Source organism: Micrasema longulum, unplaced genomic scaffold (assembly GCF_059751315.1).
Source record: "Micrasema longulum isolate JH-2025_06_02 unplaced genomic scaffold, ASM5975131v1 h1tg001642l, whole genome shotgun sequence".
Lineage (NCBI taxonomy): Eukaryota > Metazoa > Arthropoda > Insecta > Trichoptera > Brachycentridae > Micrasema > Micrasema longulum.
The window spans coordinates 1-20,905 of NW_028278821.1; the positions used below are offsets into that span (position 1 = coordinate 1).

Genomic DNA, 20,905 nt, shown 5'->3' on the forward strand with positions numbered 1-20,905 from the left:
TATGTACACCAAGTAGATAAAGTACCTACTACGTTTATTAATCTACACATATTTTTCAAAAAATCTCTCGCCACACTATTTATATGTGCAGTTATTTTTATTTTAAAATTTGTTTCTCATTTTGAGTCTTTTATATTTGGCATTAAATCATCAAATATTTTTGGCGCAATTACATTATATTGCGTTTTACCAAAGGCGGTTGATACAAATAGGACAATACACACGGTTAATTTGTGTTACTGAACGAGTGTTTATATTTTGGTGGGTTCTTTTGACCACACTTAATTAACCACGTCCATTGCATTCAGAGGGTCCATTTGAAATAAAGTGATCTTTAAATCTCTTCCTGGGAAATATAAACATCACGGGAACCGTATGCCACTAGTTGACACAGCCGCAATCAATGTAACATTGGTTCCCTGTTCACCTGACGTTTACAGATCCGACATTATGCTTCCTTTCGCTGCTATTCTGCCGTCATAAGAAAGAATGACGTTTCTATATAAAACAAAAAACGGAGAAAATAAATATTTTGTAAAATCATTTCACAAAAATCAACCAAGATATTTAAACTTATACAGAGTGATAAATGATACACAGTGTGTAAAATGATTAATTTGTAGTCAACAGCAGCCAAAAAGCCCTGGAAATACCTTGGTAAAATTCGATTCTCAAAAACGTTCGCCTTCTCTGTTGAAAAATGTGTATAAACGATAATAATTTCATTCGCCTAGATTCTTGCAAAAGCAGGACTGTTCCATTCAATATAAAAATACATTTTTATTACGAAACATTTAAAAATAATTTTAATTAAATTGTGAATTTAATGATAACTAATAAAATATTTATCAGTAATAATTTTAGGTGAAACTGAGAGTTAAATAAAAAACATTTTAATACGACATATTGAGATATGCTACATTTGGTATGCCATTGCAATGCCCTATGCACTATCAGATATATGAAAGATGATTTAAAAAATTCCTACGAGAAGTACCAATGTATTTTTTAAAAATACTTACTAGTGGATTAAGGAAAACAATGTGCACTGTCGAAAATACTTTAGATGATGTAAGCTGCCATACATGAAAATCGTGAATGTTCACTATATCTGGAAAATTCTTTAACAATTCTTTATTTAATGCTTCAATATTCATTGTGTCCGGTATGGTTTGAAGCAATATAAGGCCAGATTCCTTCACTGAAATAAAAATGAGTTATTGGTTATTGTAGTTCACGTATTTTAAAATGTAAATTTGAAATCAGGAATTAACTTACTGTATGGATACGTCAAACTCAGAAGAACTACGGCAGATAATATTGCCAAGGCAGGATCTACAAATTTGGCATATTTTATGTCAATAAAATATACAATTATTGAACATAAAATAACGAATAGGCAACCTGAAACAAAATGTTAAAAAAAGTTATTTTTTTAAAAACATGAGTTTATGAATGGCATGTAGGTATATGGGTCATAAGTCTTAAAACATTTACATAATTTCAAACAACTGAGAAGCTCCTTTTTATTCGTCTTCGGGGGGATAAATAACACATGTATGTGTGTGAAATAGAACCAGACACCCGGTGCTCAATCACAGATGTTTATCACGTCGATTAAAAGTCCTTAACTAGCACTTTTCCATAAGAATTTTTTATCGCGTCTGTAATTACTGACAAATGCGGCTATTGTGATTAGTATATTGATCAGTGTTTTCGACTCGATGACTCTAGGGTAAAAATCCTGAAAAGAGAAATAGAATTGAGATAAGCTCGCAGAGTAGTGTAGTGGTTGGCGCGTTCGCCTACCATGCTTGAAGTCCCAGATTAGATTCCTTTCAAGGTTGATATGATTGTTTTACACTAAAATTTTGAACAATTCCCAAACTGGTACCTGGGTCCGTATTCTAATGGGAAGTTAAAATTTATCTTAAATTTTATCTACAAACTAAAATTAATTAGAAAAATAAAATATGTTTACATTTATTTCTAAACATATTTAATTAAAGGTCACTGACGAAGAAAAATTGAATTTTCATACCAGATTTTCATAAAAAGCAACCAGAACTGACAAAATCCCGTGGAGTCTTCTTCCAGCAGGACAACGCGAGACCACGCACATCTTTGGTCACCCGACAAAAACTGGAGGAGCTTGGCTGGGAAATTTTGACCCACCCACCGTATAGTCCTTACCTAACGTCTTCAAATTTGTATTTATTCCGGTCTCTTCAAAACTCTCTTCAGGGAAAGAAATTAAATTTAATGTGAAAATCACTTGTCCCAGTTTTTGCCCACAAACCAGAGAAGTTCTATGCGTATTGAATCATGGCTCTAACAGAAAGATGGCAAAAAACCATAGATAATAATGGATAGTATTTGGTTTAATTCTGTTTATTTGTACAAATAAAATAAAATATTTGAAATAACTTGAAAAATACGAAAGTAATTTTTGAACAACCTTTTATTTAACACTCCATATAAAAGGTATAGAAGAGAACTGACAAGCTTAATTCAGAGTAAACGTTTTGTCTTTTTGCTCTTCATTTCTCGTCATCAAATGCAATTTTACACTCCCACTTTTTTTCATTCATCATCCACTACTCCTCTTCACTTTCCTTCTATTTCCCTCCCACCATCTCCTTGTGTTGTCTCTATTTCTTTTATTCTAATTTTTCTAAGAACATTGTTTCAATTACTTATTATTTTTTTATCCGTTTTAAAACCGTCGCTTTATATTATTGAAATTAAGTGAATACGTGTAATTGGATGGCAGACCCTACTATTTAAAAAAAATAGTCTTTAAGCATAAACATTTAACCTGTTTGTATTTTTAAAAAATAAATTAAAAAATATTAAAGCATAATATTAATTTGGATTCGTTTTTGTGTAATTTGGCCCGATACTCACTAATAATGTCTCTAGTAGCTTCAAGAAGGCCCTGTCTCTGTTTGGGTTGTGGGGGTGGCAAGGCCGATCTTCTTGACCGCGAAAGCCTTCTTTGCCCTTGCCTGATGGAAGCTGCAGTCACCACACTCTCTAGAACAACATCTCCGTTGGCAGTTACGTGCAGGAAACTGCCCTGATGAAATGTAAAGCCTGAAAGGAAAACATGTCTGTAATTATACTATGAATATACCAAAGAAATAATTTATGTTGAACAAACGTGAATTTTGCTATAAGAATGGACAGTAATTCAATAAACGATGTATGTACAATGTATATGCACGGCACGGCATTGTCGTTAATTTCTGATAACAAATGAAAAACACAGAAAAATACATTTTGAACAGATAGATTGAACGAATGGATGCTAGAACTGAGATGGACCTTATATTTATATGCATTTTCAAAATACCTAATGCTATAAGTGATGTCCCATCTATGTTGCAATCAATTTCTTTTCATGTTCCTGACCATGAAGATGGATCTCTCTGGAGAACTCTCTTATCATTGGTTGATTTATATGAACTACTGACGTCGTTCAAGGTAGTACGTTTTTACTAAAATATTTTTTAATGTTTTTTTATACATTTTCTAGAAACTTTGCTGCACAATATAATGCTCTAATTTTAACCGCGCGCAAGTATATATTTTTTATGTTCAATTTTCCGTAGGGCTGAACTTCCTCGTTGTATTTTTCATTTACAATGAATTTCACTCCACCCAGACACGTTATTGAAAAAAATATGAATGTTCCAACAGACAGAATGGTGAATGGTTTCAGTGGGAAAAGTGATTATTTAGAGCAGCCAATGACAGGATATAATCTCTGACTAGACTACCCTTTACAAAAATGTTCTCCTTTCCTATTGTTCATTAATTTTTTTTTAGTACGTAGTTATTTCTTACCGCCAATCAGGAGATAGCAGAAACCATTTAGTAATAATCCTAGAGCACCCATGATGAGGACGACCAGGGGATTGTGCATGGCATCCATGTGACCAATATGCACGAGGGTTTGGACTGCCTCCAGCACCACGGAAAAGCAGAGAGAGGCGAAAAACACGCAGACACCGAGCATCATCAAAACTTCTATTCTGGTCCATCCAAACGTATTACGCAGTCGTTTTTCTTCACCATTATTGGACAACGGCTTCTCCTCTATGTTTGTCTGCAAAAAATATTCAATAGATATCTCAGAAAGGGATAAAATAAATTACGCTTCGGCTGGTTTGGATATTTTTTTTCAGGTATGTATTAGTATATTGCATTTTTCATCTATATTGGGGGTATTTTTTTAGTAAATACTGACCAAAAACCTTAAAAATACTCTTCATCTAAATATTTTTATTTTATTTTATTTTATTTTTTTATTTTTTATTTTTGCACCACAACAGGCCAGAAGGCCCAATTACAGCGGTGAATTACATCACAGAACACCCAGGCTTGAGAAAAATCACATTTAATTTTTGTGTTCTCACCGGGAATCGAACCCGGAACCTTCCGTCTGTGAGTCAAGCGTCTTGACCACTACACCACGGAGGCCGCCGAATTTGAGAAGGTTAAAAAACTGGTAGAAAATATGAACATGTATATCTTTGCTTGGTGACAAAAATCGCATTCATCAAATTTATACATAATATGTAGTTCGTAATATCATCACAAAACCCACTCCAAATATAGGGTATTATTTAAATATTTCCTGGTTTGTTGGTTTTGCATGTAAGGATTTATTTGTTTATACATATTACAAAAATAATAACGTATTTCTAACTCTATGAAGCCAAGAGTTATGTGTTGTTTGGGATACAACATAGTAGAAAGTGGAAGCATGCATATTATTAAACAATATCAGAAATTGAAATTAAAAATTATTATGTAAACATATTTTTTTACAAACATCTGAACAACACTCTTGATAGTGTATAAATCTACGCAATGTCTCGTAGCAGTCTCCTGCAACGCTCTCTTCCCTTGGAAAAAATCCAAACTTGTACATTTCTGCTGAAAATGGCTTTCGTTTTGGAGAACTTAATATGTTAATCCAGGATAATGAGCACTCTCGAGGCCACAAAATATAAATTCGTCTAAACGACGCGACGTATGTTAGATATCAAATATTTTAAATTACAGGAAAACCTCGTGTGAGCATTCTTGTAACCGCATGACCAGAAATATGTCAATGAGTCTTTTTTTAAAAATTGTCTTATGTCAAGTACCTTCATATGTGTATATAATTTATTTATTTTCAATGCAGTTCGTTCGTAGAATTCCATTTTCTCAGCAATTGCCTCACAAAGGGCGTCACTTTCATGTTTTAATTCAAAAACATTCTAGCTTTATTTATGCGTTTAAAAATGTAACGATACATTTTGAATGAAAGGGTAGAAGAAAAAATAACCGTTTATAATAGCAAATACGTACAGATTATGATCCTTACCTTCCTTTCGTTTTTACATTCACTGCTTCCTGTAATTTCATCGCATTGGTTTATTTTACTTTGGGGTGGCATTTGCGATTCATACTGTAAAATAAAATACAAAAATCTGTAATTTTATCGACAGCCTTTACAATAAAATCAATTGAAATTACAAGACGTATACCAAGACTCATCATCATCTTTTCCCTATCCGCGCTCTGTGGTGCAGTGGAGCCGTGCATGGATACTCCAATGCAGCGCGCCTCGATAATTTAATCAATGAATGCAAGACGATTACTCTTAAGGCAGGGGCGGATCTACTTAAGGGCTTTTTGGGCTGCAGCCCAGGGCCCTGTGGATACGGAACGCACCCAGCCTCCATTGAAAACAATAGACGAAATTGTAAACATATTGAACAACGAGAGCTGCGACCAAAACCGATTATATCGTACTTATAAAAAAAGGGCATGGGGAAATAATTGAGACTATGGGTAAACAGATGAAAATTATAACCAAATAAATAACGACGACACAAACTATTACTCAATTGTGATGGATTCAATCCCAGATTTGTCTCACAATGATCAACTTGCTTTTGTATTACTTATTTATTTTTATTTGGGAAAAAAACAACAGTTTTTACATATATTGTATTCAGAAAATAAGAATACATATGAACGAAAATTGTAAAAAAAAACAATCTATAAAAGTTTTCCACAGTGGTGTAAGATATTGATTAAGTACATTATCGGTATCAAAATAAAAGCAATTAACAATTGTTAGGTACTTAAAAGTTGCAAATAAAATAAAAATACACATACTTATATACAGTTATAAAAATAAAGTTAATAGAAACAAGATAAATTTAAATTTAAAGAATAAGAAAAGAAAAATGTTATACAAAAATAATGGAAAAGGTACAAAAATATAATAATGAACATACGAATACATACATAATTACTACGATACTGTTTTCGGGGAAAAGTGTATGAAAGATGTGTATCGTTAAGTAAAAGACTTCTACAAGACTTTTTAGAAACAAATGAACTACTACTGGAAAGTTGTCAGGGACAGTCATATGACGACCCTGCCAATATGGCGGGTCACTACTATGGTGTACAAGCACTACTAAAACAATATAATAAATCCGCGGATTATGTGCCGCGCGCTGCGCGTTTCCTTAACCTAGTTGCTGGTTGGTGAAAAATCCGTGAAGGTTGCAACCGAAATTGTAAACTTTTTCGACCCATAGGTCAACTGTCAAAACGCGAAACAAAACTAAAATTTACGTTAAAAAGTTTAAGCCAGACCAACCCGCACCCTATGGTGCGTAGAGCACTACATTGGGACACCAAATTCAATGCAGCGTATCACGATCATCTGTTACATGACGTTAATGTGGTCATTCTTATATTTTAGGTGCCAGTCCAGGGACAAGGAAATATTTCCGTGGATCACTTTAAAAAAATTAAAAAGTTTTTGCGTTCTTCTGATTTACTGGACTATTTCAATTTTGGGGGTCATTTTCAACGAGTTGTAAATAACTCACTATTATTAGAAAATGGAAATCAAGTTGGAAGTAGAGTGAAGTTTGAATCTCGGACCTATGATCCATTAGTATGTCGACCTTAAGGCAGACCAGATGGTATTGTCACTATGATACTGTCGAAGCTTTCAAAAATAATGATGATGACATTATGAAATTTTTAATTTTTAATTTAAAAAGTTTCAGCATAAATGAAGATAAAAAAGTTTATTTCCGAAAAAAGGTGCAAAATTTATTCAATAAACTGGATAAACTCGAAACTGCTATTTTGATTATTTTTTGGGAAGAAATTTTGGAGCGATTTAATTTAGTTAATAAAAAAAAGAGCTTTGGTTTAGATATTTGTGAAGGCAATAAGTTATTTGTGTCATTAAAAGAGTTCTCATTATTATGTAATGAGACTTCAATTTTAAATTGATGCTAATGACTATTCTAAAAAAATTAACAAATGTATGTATAAAAAAAAGTAAATAAATAAGGACAAAAAATAAATGCAAAATTATGTACAAATAAAGTAAGATAAAATAAATAAAAACATTAGAGCGCCTAGATTTATTGAAATACATGCATTTAGCGTACGTCTCGCGAACTGCACCGCGACGCGGAGTTTCCCCGACGTCAAAGTGTTCCTGTGATCGGCGCCTGACGCGACGGCGACGCGTGACTTTCCCCGTGAAATGGTCTCCAATCGTAAAGATCAAAATATATGGAATAACGTGTTCCAAAATAGTCTTACATAAATGTATAAACCAACTATATGACTATACTATTATAGCTTACACCTTCAAGACAAGATACTGATGAACGCGACGTATTAATATGACCTACTAAACGATTTGAAACAGGCGCTTGTATATAATTATGTACAATAAACATAATCCTTTGTTTTTTGAATAAAAATACAGTTTTGAAAGATTTGTTGATGAAAAAATAAATGTAGAAGTATTTTTATAAACTAATGTAAATGAATGAGGTTTATGATTCCCTTTTTAAATTACAAAATCACAACCCAACCGAAATATGATTCTTGTATCCTTAGAGTATATACATCTTGTATCTATTACATCATTTCATAAGAGACTAGGAATAATGTTAAGACCTTCATTAAAACTACTTATTACTTTTTATCGCATTAATTATGATTCAGTGCACAATATTCGCAACGCACCAGAATATTTTCTCAATAAATTAGTGTAGTCAAGACATTTTTAACTTTTATTAATTCGTAATGTTTCTCAATAAAAAACATAGTTTTATTAAAATTTGTAGTGGAACATATTCCATACAATATGTTATTAATAACTTAAGTTAAACTTACCAACTTGACTAAGATGTAACAAAATAAATATCTTTTAAAATATATGTTGCGTAGAGTAAAACTATTATTCGAATTCCATCAATTAATCATATGATTCTAAATAAATATAATATTTTTTTTAGCATTTCGGGGGCGCTGCAGAAGACCGAGTGGGAATGAGGAACTTCAGCCCTACGGGAAATTGGATACAAAAAATGTTTTCTTACGTGGGGTAAAAATTAGAGCATTAAATTGTAGGGCAAAGTTTCTTGAAAATGTACAGAAAAAATAATGAAAAATATTTTGATAAAAACGCACTACTTTAAATGACGTCACTGGTTCATGTGAATCGACCTATGATCTGAGAGCTATGGAAGATTTCCGGTATGCTTGTCGCTTCTGGACCAATGGGAAGAACTGAATGAGAATAAGCGGAAATGAACCTCTGACGTTACACGTGGAGTTATTTCAGAAATACAAAACTTTGAAAAATCGTAGCGCCGATAATACGATATATAAAAATTAAAATAAAAAAAAATTTACTTAGTTTAACAGTCTATTAACAAATATTTTTTTTTTTAAACCACTGAACTTCCTCATTGTGTCAATATAGAAAAATAAGTTCAATATCATGTTCTTCATATAAAATATGGGCCCATTCAAAAAAGTTCAAAATATCACCTATGAGTGAAAGTTTTGTACCGTCCGAGGCTAGTAATCCATTTTAATTGGACGTAGAAAGTGTCAGTTCAAATCTAAAAGAGCAGTTTATTCACTTAAATTTTTAAGTCATTTGACTGCGAAGCCAAAATAGTATTCAATCTATGTTATTATGATGCTTTTTGGGTTTGTTTTCGCTATCAATTACCCTCTTCTGTGGAAAGAAGTAAAATTACCCATCATAGCATTTCCATATTCCTATTAAGTAAAGAAGGGTTTAAATGCAGTGATGCTTGTATTGAAAAAGTCCGGAAATCAATTACAAATAAGTCAAAGAGGAGATTTGAGATTATATTTTACTAAACTTGAGCCTAATATTACGAAATGGGCTCAAGAATCTCATTAACTTTTTTTTTGTATTTTTATAAAAATTTGAAATTGAATTATTTACTTATTTTTAAAAAACATAACTATATATATATATCATATTAATATGACATAAAAGGTAAAAAATAGATAATTTTCATAATATTTATTTTATTTTTTTATTTGTACTTCTTATCATTTTACATTGGAATACATTTCATACAACATTGGAATACATCTCATATATGTTGATTGGAATACATTGGATACAGTAAATACCTACCTACATAGAGAAAAGTACGTGTGAATTTTTAATTTCGATTTTTGTTCGGGGGGAGGGGGGCGCTGGATAATTTTACTGTGATAAAGGGGGCGATTCTTTCAATACGGTAAGAAAGACTAAATGTCAATAATTTTCCTATTATCCAAAGTCTTTCCTGTTTCATTTTTATTTTCTTAATCAATTCTTGTCAACTGAACCGAAATAGCAATCATGGTCTCACTTTATATTATAACAATCATAATTACAATTACACCAACAGACAGTGTTTTTTCAAATTATTTCAGAAATTTTATTTTTCTGTTGAAATGTGATAATAAAAAGTACCGTCCTATTTAGACAGCAAAGACGAAAATTTAGAAATATTATGAAATGATATTATGTGGCTCATGGTAAAAACGAAATCATGAAATATTTTATATCTTGTATACGTGAGTAAAGTTGCTATGAAGAGGAGTTTTACCTAAGTTCCCAGGCACGAAATGCTTTATTTTTTTATTTGTAGTAATTATTCCAAAAACAATATGTCTCGTATATTTATAAATATGGCACCTAGAGTTGGTTAGATAGATTATGTAATATTGACGCTATCCATATTACGGTTCTTCTTTCTCAATTTCAATAAATTTTTGGTTATTGAAGAGGCGTAAAAATGGCTGAATTTGGAAATGGAAATGATTTATCTAAGGAATCTTTAAGCCAACGATATTAGAAATTTGGATTCTGTCAACACCCACAGAAATATTTATTTTTATCGTGAAAGGAACGTTGATTGTCCTAAACCAAAAAAAATCATGGTATTTTGTAAGATATAATATCGTTAGCAGAAATTTAAATGCTCTGGGCCTTACGGATGCCAACACATTACTTTATACCAGGTTTATATTACTCTTCCTTCTCAAGAGAGGGAATAGCAAGTTTGAAATGAATCGGATTTCTTGCTCGCTTGTAAGAATTTTAATACCTAAAGGGTCTTACTGTAATACTCTTACTTATAAACCTGGGATAAAGTTACACCTGGGCCTAGTGGTAGAATAAGGATAGGAATTCCATCCTTATTATTTCACTATAATAAGGATGGTATTCCCATACGTATTCTACCACTATGTCTAAGCATAACTTTACACGTGCCAAGTTTATGAGTACGGCCTATTATCATATAACATCATCGTTATCATACCCCCCAACCCGCACTCTGTGGTGCATAGGGCACTTCATTGGGAAACCAAATTCAATGCAGCGTATCACGATCATCTGTTACATGACATTAATGTGATCATTCTTACATTTCAGGTGCCAGTCCAGGGACAAGGAAATATTTTTTTTTAAATCAAAAATATTTGGGTATTCTAATTTACTAGACTATTTCCATTTTGGGGGTCATTAACAACGAGTTGTAAATAACTCACTATTATTAGAAAATGGAAATCAAGTTGGAGGTAGAGTGGAGTTTGAATCTCGGACCCATGATCCGTTAGTGTAGCCACGGGACCACAACCCGATTAAACAAGTGTTTCGTGTCGACCTTGCCAGGAAACGAACTCGCTACCTTAAGTATGGTAGGAGAATGCATCAACCACTACACTACAAGGCCGACCTATCCCAACTCGATTTCCATTCTCAGGATTTTTACCCGAAAATAGCCATCGAATCAAAAAACTCCTCCATGATTCTAGTTCTACTTTACTTATAGAACTGTATTCTTCTTCTGTATGTACGCAGACAAACTAATAGTATCCACTACATCAGCTCATTTCAGACGGTCGTAAAATTCACATGCCACGATAAAATTACGTGGGGAGTATTGTATTTTTTTTTTAATATTATTTTTTTAGTTTTTTTTTAGGGCAAGCCAATGCACTGACCCGTACACTACGAGGCCGAATAATATCAACGCATTTTTTATTTTGTTCGATTTTTACCACTAAATAAATAAAATGGAAGTAATAAAAATCAATCCACCCTAATTTTACCGTGTCGCGTGGATTTGTACGACCGCGACAGATGTGTCATCAGCCGTCGACTAAAATTTAATACAAAATATATTTATCACCTATAATAGATCCATAATCCATCTCCCTACATCGATAAATATTGTGTTTTATAGTTATCTACACAAACGATTATAATCTCGGGGCAGGAATACTCAATTGACATTTTTATCTACAACGACCTAAATACAATTATAAAATGTTTTCCACAGTTACCGTTGTCAATGCGGAAGTTTAGTGCTACGGGAAATCGGACATAAAAATATGTTTTCTTACGCACGGTAAATTACGGCATTGTATAGCGAAGTTTCTTGAATCAGAAATCTCCAGAAAAAAAAAACCAGAAAATGTATGAAAAAAACAGTAAAAAAGAACTACCTTGAACGACATCACTCTTCCGAATCAACCAATGGTAGAGTGTCGTGATAGCTTTCCGGTTTACGGGAAGCCAACTCAACAATCAGTAGAACTCCCCGAAGAAAACTTGTGACGCCACGTGCTGAGTAATTTCAAAATTACAAAACATTAAAAAATCATAGCGCTGATAATCCGATACCTATTTTTTTTTAATTTGCCTTAGTTTGATAGTAGATAAAAAACAAAAAAACACTATTTAATGATAGGTAGGATAAAAGGGGTGGGATGTCTTACGCGATTTTATTTGTTTTTGAATAAATTTTGTCTTACAATAACAATAAAGGAATTAATTTTTGAATCCATAAATTAGCACCTCCGTGATTTCGAGATAAAAGTCCAATGCTTAATCCTTCAGGATTGGGATGAATTTTTTTTTTTGTTTTTCTAAATTTTTCTGCTAAGTACCTTAGAACATTGAACAAACGGTAGATGTGATTATAAATTACAAATTACTTTTGATAATTAAATAGATCGCACATCGCACACGATCAAATATGCATAATTTTATTGATTATTGTTTCTTCTATTAGTTGTGAAAAAAAATATTTTTCATATCTGTAAATAGTAGTTTTGTATTCAGAAATCAAGATAACTGTAATTTAAAAAATAAAATAATACGCAAACTGTTATTATTTATTGCATTTTTTATGTAGGTCAATTAGTATACTATCTTTTATGATTATACTTGTATTATTTACACTAATAAAGTGTTGACGATGCATTTGAGAAAAAAAAATGTTAGTAACCGTGTGCAAAATTATAGAAAATAATGTTATGAAGTCAACAGTGGATTATTAATTGATAAGAATTAAGAACGATGAAGAAACTCTTCATAATTCTAATCTCAATTAACAGTGTTATTTTTCTATCAAGATATCAACAAATTGATTATTATATTACAGGTTGGATTACAAAATACTACTCCTACCTACTTATTTATAGGAAGTTCAGCCTTAAGGGAAATTGAACATAAAAAATGTATTCTTACGCGCGGTAAAAATTAGAGCATTAAATTGTACGGCAAAGTTTCTTGAAAATGTGTTAAAAATAATAAAACTGAACTACTTTCCACGATGTCACTAGTTATTTAGAATCAACCGATGATAAGAGTTGTGATAGGTTTCCGGTTTCCGGTTTACGGTAAATCAACTGACGAATCAGCATAACTCAATAAGAAGAATGAAAAGAGAACTTGAGACGTCACACGTGAAGGAATTTCAGAAATACAAAACTTTAAAATATCATATCGCTGAAAAATATAATAGGTTAGTTTAATAGTCTATTAGTATATATATATTTTAAAAACACTTAAGTTCCTTACTGTAACTTAGCGATTTTACAAGCATAATTATCGTTTATTCATTCCGTTCTAATTTTATTTTTATTTTATGCTTTCATTTCATTTGAAATATAAACAGATGTACAGGTTAATGCCTGTACTTAGAGAAACAAAAAATACAAAAAAACTGAAATCAATAACATTGGCTTCAATTTTACAAAATAATGCGACGCGAAGCCGTCGCGACGGTTTAAGCAACATTAAAAAAAAAAAAAAAAATATTAAAATAATAAACATATTACAACAATAACCAATGACCCAAATATTCAATCTGTTTATAAGTATGTAAAGCTGAATGTATTTATTCTAACGTATACATTACACAAAATGAGCATATGTGTACATCATAATATGTTTATAAGATTTACAATAAACTTAAATTTTATTAGTTTTCTAACGATGTTTCACAGTTTTATCACAAATCTTATAATCTTTTTATTTACTGTGCTTTACCTTAATTACGTTTTACCATGTAATAAATCGCTGCCTTATTTTTCAACCTCGTACCTGTTTTTCACAACCTATTTTCGCATGGATTTATAAAATGAAAAATGTGTGAATGCCATTCTATAAACACTTAAAAATACTATTTTCAGACGAAACGACCAATAATTTAAGTACGCTTTTCAGGTAAATGAAGAATTTTCAGATACGAGATTACAGTATTGAGGATTCGAGTACAGTTAATGTAAGATAAGAGGTTAATTCAATCAATGATTTACAAACTGAAAAAAAATTGTTCCAAATAAAAACAAATAATACAAAACAGTGACTCAAAAGAACCTTAAAAAAATATTGCCTTTTATGGGCGTGCGCGTGCCACATAACTTAGACTGTCATTAAAGACATAGCACTCTTTTGGCTATAGCTCCTTCATACTTTGAGGATCTTCTATTTATCTTTATTTTTGTTAATTATTGAGAATCATTAATAAATTGTATGCTCTTCCTACTTCAAGAGAGGAACAAGTGCGGTTAAAACGTTGTGTTGGGGCTAAAACATCAAATCATCATCGAATTTTATATTTTAATGTATTCCTGATTCTGTGTACCCAATTGTCCTTAGATAGATGGGTCCCTTAGCTTTTACCCTGGTCGTATCGATTTTTGATAATTTATTGATGCACCATAATTCAGTAAGAACTTGTGACTTGTGACTCAAGTCGCGTATTTAGTACGGGTTTTTAGATCTTGCAGCTTAAGCAGGTCAACCAAAACCATAATAAAAGGTACGCCAATAGGGATATGATACTTAGATCAGGGGTCAACACTGTTCTGGCATCAAGGCAATACTATTACTTACTGGAAATATAGAAAAGCGGGAGTGTTATCAGGTTGAAGCGAGTGTTGACCTCGCTCTTTTATGACGTAGGGAGTCGTAGGGAGTCAGAGAAGTTAATGCATACCTTGGATTGAAAATTCTTATTGGATAGTGAAAATAAAATATAAAAAAATAAATAAACCAAATAATAAGCAAAAAGTTTCGCCTATATTAAGTTTTAAAAAAGTGTATCTTTTATGTTACGAGTATGTAAATATGTATATGTATTGTGGCAAGTTTGTATTGTATATGTCTCTTCTTAAAATAAATTAACTTGTAAACGATTTTATATTAAAATGTAATTGTCTAGCTTGGAAGGGGGTATGTACTCTTGTAAGCTGGGCAAAGTTTCTAATAAAAATATGTAAATATTAACATATTACAACAGAGATGAAGAACATTTAATAAAAGGTAATATAGAAGTCTAGGCATATACAGGGCTTATGACCTGTCAATGGCTGGTTTAAGTGGCCACTTTACACACTGTGTAACATTCACCATTTTGCCTATATTTGAACATCTATATTCCTTCAATTCTTTCATCTGTTGATGTTTGTGAAGTTAAAGAGCTGAAACTTTTATTTATGCGGGTGAGGAAAAAAAATACATGTAAATATGGTAAAATGTATAAATAAATAAATTATGTTGGTATCATTTCTACCAATTCTAATTCACTGGAATCGCTAATTGGCCTGAAATAATAAAACTATTTATTTTACAATATCTTACATATAAAGTTGTTCAAATGAAATCCAAAACGGGTTGTGGACTCGTGGGCCCGTGGCTGGTGTTGCGGACTCACGGATCAGAGAAGATTCGAACCCCGCTCTACCACAACTTTTTGTTACTATTTTCAAGTTTCTACAGTTAATTCCTGCTAGTTAAAAATGCCTTTCAAATTGAAATTCTTTTATTTTTTTCTTTTTAAGGAATAACCCGCTAAACCTCTATTTTAGAGGTTTACCTACCTGCTGTAGGAAAAAGAGAATATGAAAGGAAATTATGAAAAATACACCACAACACCCAGACCAATCGAGAAACAATATTTGTAGCATATCTTTTTTACAACTGGCGGGAATCGAACCCACGACGCCAGTTTCACAGTAAGCCGTCTAACCAACTTCGCCACAGCGTCTGTTATGTCCCAACATTTGGCAAGTCATAACAACGTAGATATGTATTTGATAACATATATTTTAATTACATATAATTTTATACCATCGATCTGACAGTCCGACACGATTAGATGGCATCCGGTCGTACATTTCAATTTATAACAACGTTGATACCGCATACTTACATACATACTGACAAATTGTATTTTACAATACTTTGAAAATTGTGTATACAATCCATAGAATTAAATAAAATCATTGATTCTAAAAATCAACAGAATTTTGGGGATAAAAAAATCAAAGTCAACTTGAGGATAATCAGAATACCAGAGAAAAGGGAAAGAGCAGACTTCCATTTAGGGGTCGTATATACATACTTTCACAAGCAGTAAAAAAAATATTGCGAAATGGAATAAAATATTATCAAAATTTAAACTTAACGTTAAGGCGATGTTCCTGTTAAACAATGTATAAATTATATATAACATAGTTATTACACTACACCTGAGAATATGTTTATATGTGCACTATTTTAAGATTAAAAATAAATAAAAACATTACATAAACCTCAACAGGTTTCTCAATAAACAAAAAATAAATTTATACGTAGAAGCCCAAATTAATATTTTATCGAACTAGAAGAAATAAGTAAAATTATTGAGATTTTTTAAATGCAATTTATTGCCATAAAAATAACCCAGCATGCGTGTGTTCTGTGCCGTATAAAAAAGTAGCATAATTATATTTTTATATGGGTATATTTAGTAATCCGTTTGGAAATTCCAATTAACTTGTATTGTTACAGAGTAGGTACTAGGCAGACAGTGGCTGTAAACTTAATACAATAATTATTGCATGTTCTATTAGGCCTGTCCAGATTGATTATATACTTGTAACTTGTAGATCAACAATGTTTTTCATCATTAACCTATTGGAGATTAATATGGGCCAGAATATGGTCAGGTCTTATGACCTAGTTTAAGTGGCCACTTGACTCATAACACATTTTTTTCAGTTCAGCCATCCGTTGATTTTTGTGAATGACTGAATTTATTTATTTATTATTTATTTATGTATTCATACAAATACAATCATATTAAAATTAAAGTAATGCAATACTAACGTATCCCAAACTCTATGAGGCCAAGGGCCCTGTGTTGAGTTGGGATACAACAAAATGGAAAGTGTAAGCACGTACATAATTAAATAATAGCAAAAATTAAAAAACAGTATTATTATATAAACATACATATATTTCAAAGGACATCATTGACTTCCAAATCTGTTAGAACCAATTTGGTTACAAAAATTACTGTCAGTTGCATAATCTGTTAAATTCACCGGACGCCATTTTCCTTTTTTTCAACCAATGGGAGTAGTTTCAAAGTAGGTTACATCCATACTTAATTTTAGATTACTTTGTTAAATATGTGTTTTACAAACTTTTGTTTGAACTGGTTTTATTGACCCTTTTTAACTTTTTTTAATGAATTTGCGAAAAAAAAGTAGTCCAAAATGCCGGAACGATTTTATGCAATTTTCTCGCGGCAATGTAAGTCTTATTATGTTGATCTGTGAAATATGTAATTAGGCGGCCTCTGTGATGTTATTAGAAATACACTTTACTGGGATTGATTTTCGGTGAGAATACATAAAAGCCTGGGTGTTCTGTGCTATAATTCACCTCTATAATTAATCACCTTGGCCTGTTATGGTGGAAAAAAATATGTGAAAATCCTTGTCTTCAAAATTTGGACATACTCAAAATAATGTTGAATGTTTTTTTTATATTTATTATCCCACTATCTAAATTAACCATGTTTTATGTTTACCAATTAATTACCTAATTAAATGGAAAATATATTTAATTTATTTGCAAAAATATTTCATATGCATGAAACATAATATTCTTGTACCTACATGTACATGAGCTTGAGCATATAATGCTTATAATTAGTGTTTACTCTATTTGAATAATTACTCGTGGATTATTCTTCTTTATACTTGATAATATGGTACTTGTTTTAATGCCAATGCTATTCTTTGTTGGCATTTAATAACTTGTTTTTGTTAGCTGATAACCCAGTTCAAAACAAAGAAAAAATTCATTCTTGGTTATTTGCATTAAAAACAGAGGAAAATGGTGCATAATAAAACCGAAATTGTTTACAATGTTTAAATTATTGTAACGGAGAACTGTGAGAATAATTTTAAAATATGTATATGTCTTTCTGATACTATTCTTAAAAACAAATGTGTCATAAAAATCCAGATTTTTTGTAAGTGGAAAGATGATTTAAAGTATCTAAGTGTGAAGAAATAACTCAATTCATAATTAAATTAACGTAGCACTCATTAAAAAGAACATTCTAAATCTAATGGTAAAAAAAAAAACAATTTAATGCGTTCATTATAGGCAAAAAACACACAAGAAAAAGTTTTTTAATGGCGGAGATAAATTTTTATGTTTACTTATTTTTGGCCATTAGATTTAGACTGTCCAATTACTATTGCACCCTCCCTATATTATTAAACATATTTACTAATAAAAAATGAATAAGACATCCCTCCCCTTTCTGTACACAAGAATTGTTTATTTTTTATTTTACGTAATGGGAAACGTCAATATTCAAATTGTTTTTCGTTGTATTATTTTAATATATTTCAGAATAAACGAAAAAATTCAGTTGACCCACATAGATCGTGAAAATAAGATAAATGAAATTTCAAAAACGGCGCAAATTCTTTATAAAAAAAGTATTATTGAACTATCAAATCTTTATATCGTCACATAGTGAATATTAATTTTTTGGTTTCATTTGAAGGTCAATATTAAGAAAAGTGTGCCCTTAATCTATCACTTCTTCCATTGTTTTAAACTCTCTTCTATTAGCGGAAAAACGGAAATACGTTCCGCATTATCTGTTCATTGATCTATTCTATTGACATAATTTTATTAGTCAGTATGTAACACATTGACATTATTATCCCACCTGTATGAGAGTATTGACCACATATTATGAACTGTGTCATCTTACCTCGTAAAAAGAGGATTTCATTGCGATTAATGCTTGTCAATCATGTTTTTTTGTATCTCCGAGAGCGCCAGCGTTGAATGCACAATATTGCACAAAGAAGAAGCTGCAGATTAAATTTATGTTAATTCGCAATACCAATAAACAACACATTTGAAATGCTGTCTAGGGAGAAAACAAAATGACGAAGTTCATTATATTCGGTATTTATGTTTATTTTTCATTCATAAAAATGACGCACTTTTTACGGGGAACAAAGACCATTACGGGCTCTTTTCTGTTACGCATGAGTATTTCAAAATGACAAACACATATCATTCATTGGTGCTTTACGTATAAAAACGTATAGAAATATAAATTTTAAAAAAGGTTTTGGTAATAACATTTTTTGTTTCTTTTACCTAGATACTGGATGTAATATATGTTTTTAAAATCTTGCTTGAGAAATATGTTACGCCACATGGAATGTTTTGATTTCATCATAAAATGTCACTTTATTATTATGGTAAATGCGTGGGTAGGTTACTTGTATCTGCAGGGAAATGACTTTCTTCGGGCGGACGCGGTGAGTAGAAAAAGTTATAAAATATATTAGCGTGTCATCGCAATACTACACCGAGGATACACCGTATTTCAAAAACTGACGAAATTCTTCGTTGAATGCACTCGTGAGCCCATCTTTTTTTTTAAATTTAAAAACAGTTGTTAGCGTGTTCTTTATATTGTTAACGAAATTATTTAATTTGATATGTTTTCCTTGTGATGACGACGCACAAAAAGCAAAGACTGGTAAGCTGAAATTTTAGTAGATATTTTACCTTTTATCGGTTGTAATTGTTAAGGTTATATGAAGTTTTCAGTGATGATAATAGATCATTAATTTATTGGTGGAATAAATGACTTAGTAAATTAAGCTCCTAAAGTGTACTGATTTTAATCTTAAAGTTTAAAATACGTTTAGAAATATTCTTGACTAGTAAAAATAAATAAAACCTTGTTAGTCAGAATCTGAAATGATTTGCACAAAAATATTATTTTTTCGTCAATAATTTTCTTTATAAAACAATAATAATCAATAGGGCATTTCATGAAAAGTGGGAAAATGACATAAATTTAGACTTTGCATTTATTACCTCTAAATTATAATAAATATAATGTGGGAATTTTTGTTCATAAAATAATTAAGGAGATGAATAAAATAAATATTAAAAAAATATTAATCAACAATGTCATACATATGGAACAAGGGATAAAAAAATATAAAATTACTAATGAGATGAAGAACAGAATTTCAAAACTCATTGGCAAAGGATTGAAGCTGTACAATGAGTTACCTGAAGAAATAGAAAGGATTGAAGTATTTAAAATTAATTTGAATTTTTGAAATATGTTCTTGGGAAATTTTGATAAATAATTGTAATGTTATCAAAAGTTTATGTTAGTTCTTAAGATGTTATGAAATGACTTAATAAAGCATAAATAAATTATTCAATAATAACATAATGACTAAACGTTTTTTTTCTTACATATCTGTGCAAAAATATTTTTCTAAATAATTCATAACTTTGTCTATGGAAACTATTACCTTACACACAGTTATTATTTAGTAAATCATAGAAATATAATATACCAGAAGGGGCGTAGAATCAAGTTTGTCTACATCGCACTGTCCCACCAGTCACATTTATTCAAATAAGAATTACACAGAACATATTAACTGTTTGGCTTTTTCTTGAAAGCAGTAAAATAAAATGATTCTTCGTGTTGTTTTAGAAAAAAGATATTTGATGAATTCTGATGACATAATTAGTAACTTTTCTCAGAGTTAGTCAAATTCTGGAATTTTAAGTCCCACCAATCACAATGGAATGCCCCCAATACGAGTGTTAAAAATATCATTTTTTCAATCTAAAATTCTAATTTCGAAAACACTCATTTTTTTCTCTGAAATTATACGTTTGTTTATTGAAAATGTAAACAAATAGTAAATATTATATATTGTCTTCGTACCATCATCGTAACACTACATTGATACACCAATCGCAGTGTTTTCGGGTTTTAGAGATAATTTTCATCCAATAAACATGGAGGTAAGTGATTATTCCAGGAATTGTATTGAATAAGATAAAAATTTTATTATAGTATTCAAAACAATTGAGGAAATATGTTCAATATAGACA

At 31.0% G+C, this 20,905-nt stretch overlaps 1 protein-coding gene across 3 annotated transcripts in view; it reads right to left on the reverse strand.

Annotated features, from left to right (window-relative positions):
* The window catches only part of ZnT77C (Zinc transporter 77C), a 43,588-nt gene continuing 22,683 nt past the window's right edge, over window positions 1-20,905 (reverse strand). The window contains exons 3-8 of one of the 3 annotated variants that reach the window (XM_088237055.1): window positions 5,381-5,464; window positions 3,850-4,111; window positions 2,908-3,096; window positions 1,279-1,404; window positions 1,023-1,201; window positions 1-498 (exon numbers count right to left, since the gene is read on the reverse strand). In XM_088237055.1, the coding sequence (XP_088093181.1) occupies window positions 478-498; window positions 1,023-1,201; window positions 1,279-1,404; window positions 2,908-3,096; window positions 3,850-4,111; window positions 5,381-5,464 (861 nt within the window). In that variant the 3' untranslated portion in view covers window positions 1-477. Of the gene's footprint in view, window positions 499-834; window positions 1,202-1,278; window positions 1,405-2,907; window positions 3,097-3,849; window positions 4,112-5,380; window positions 5,465-20,905 lie in introns of those variants that run through there. The other 2 variants (XM_088237056.1, XM_088237054.1) reach the window with 2 other exon arrangements.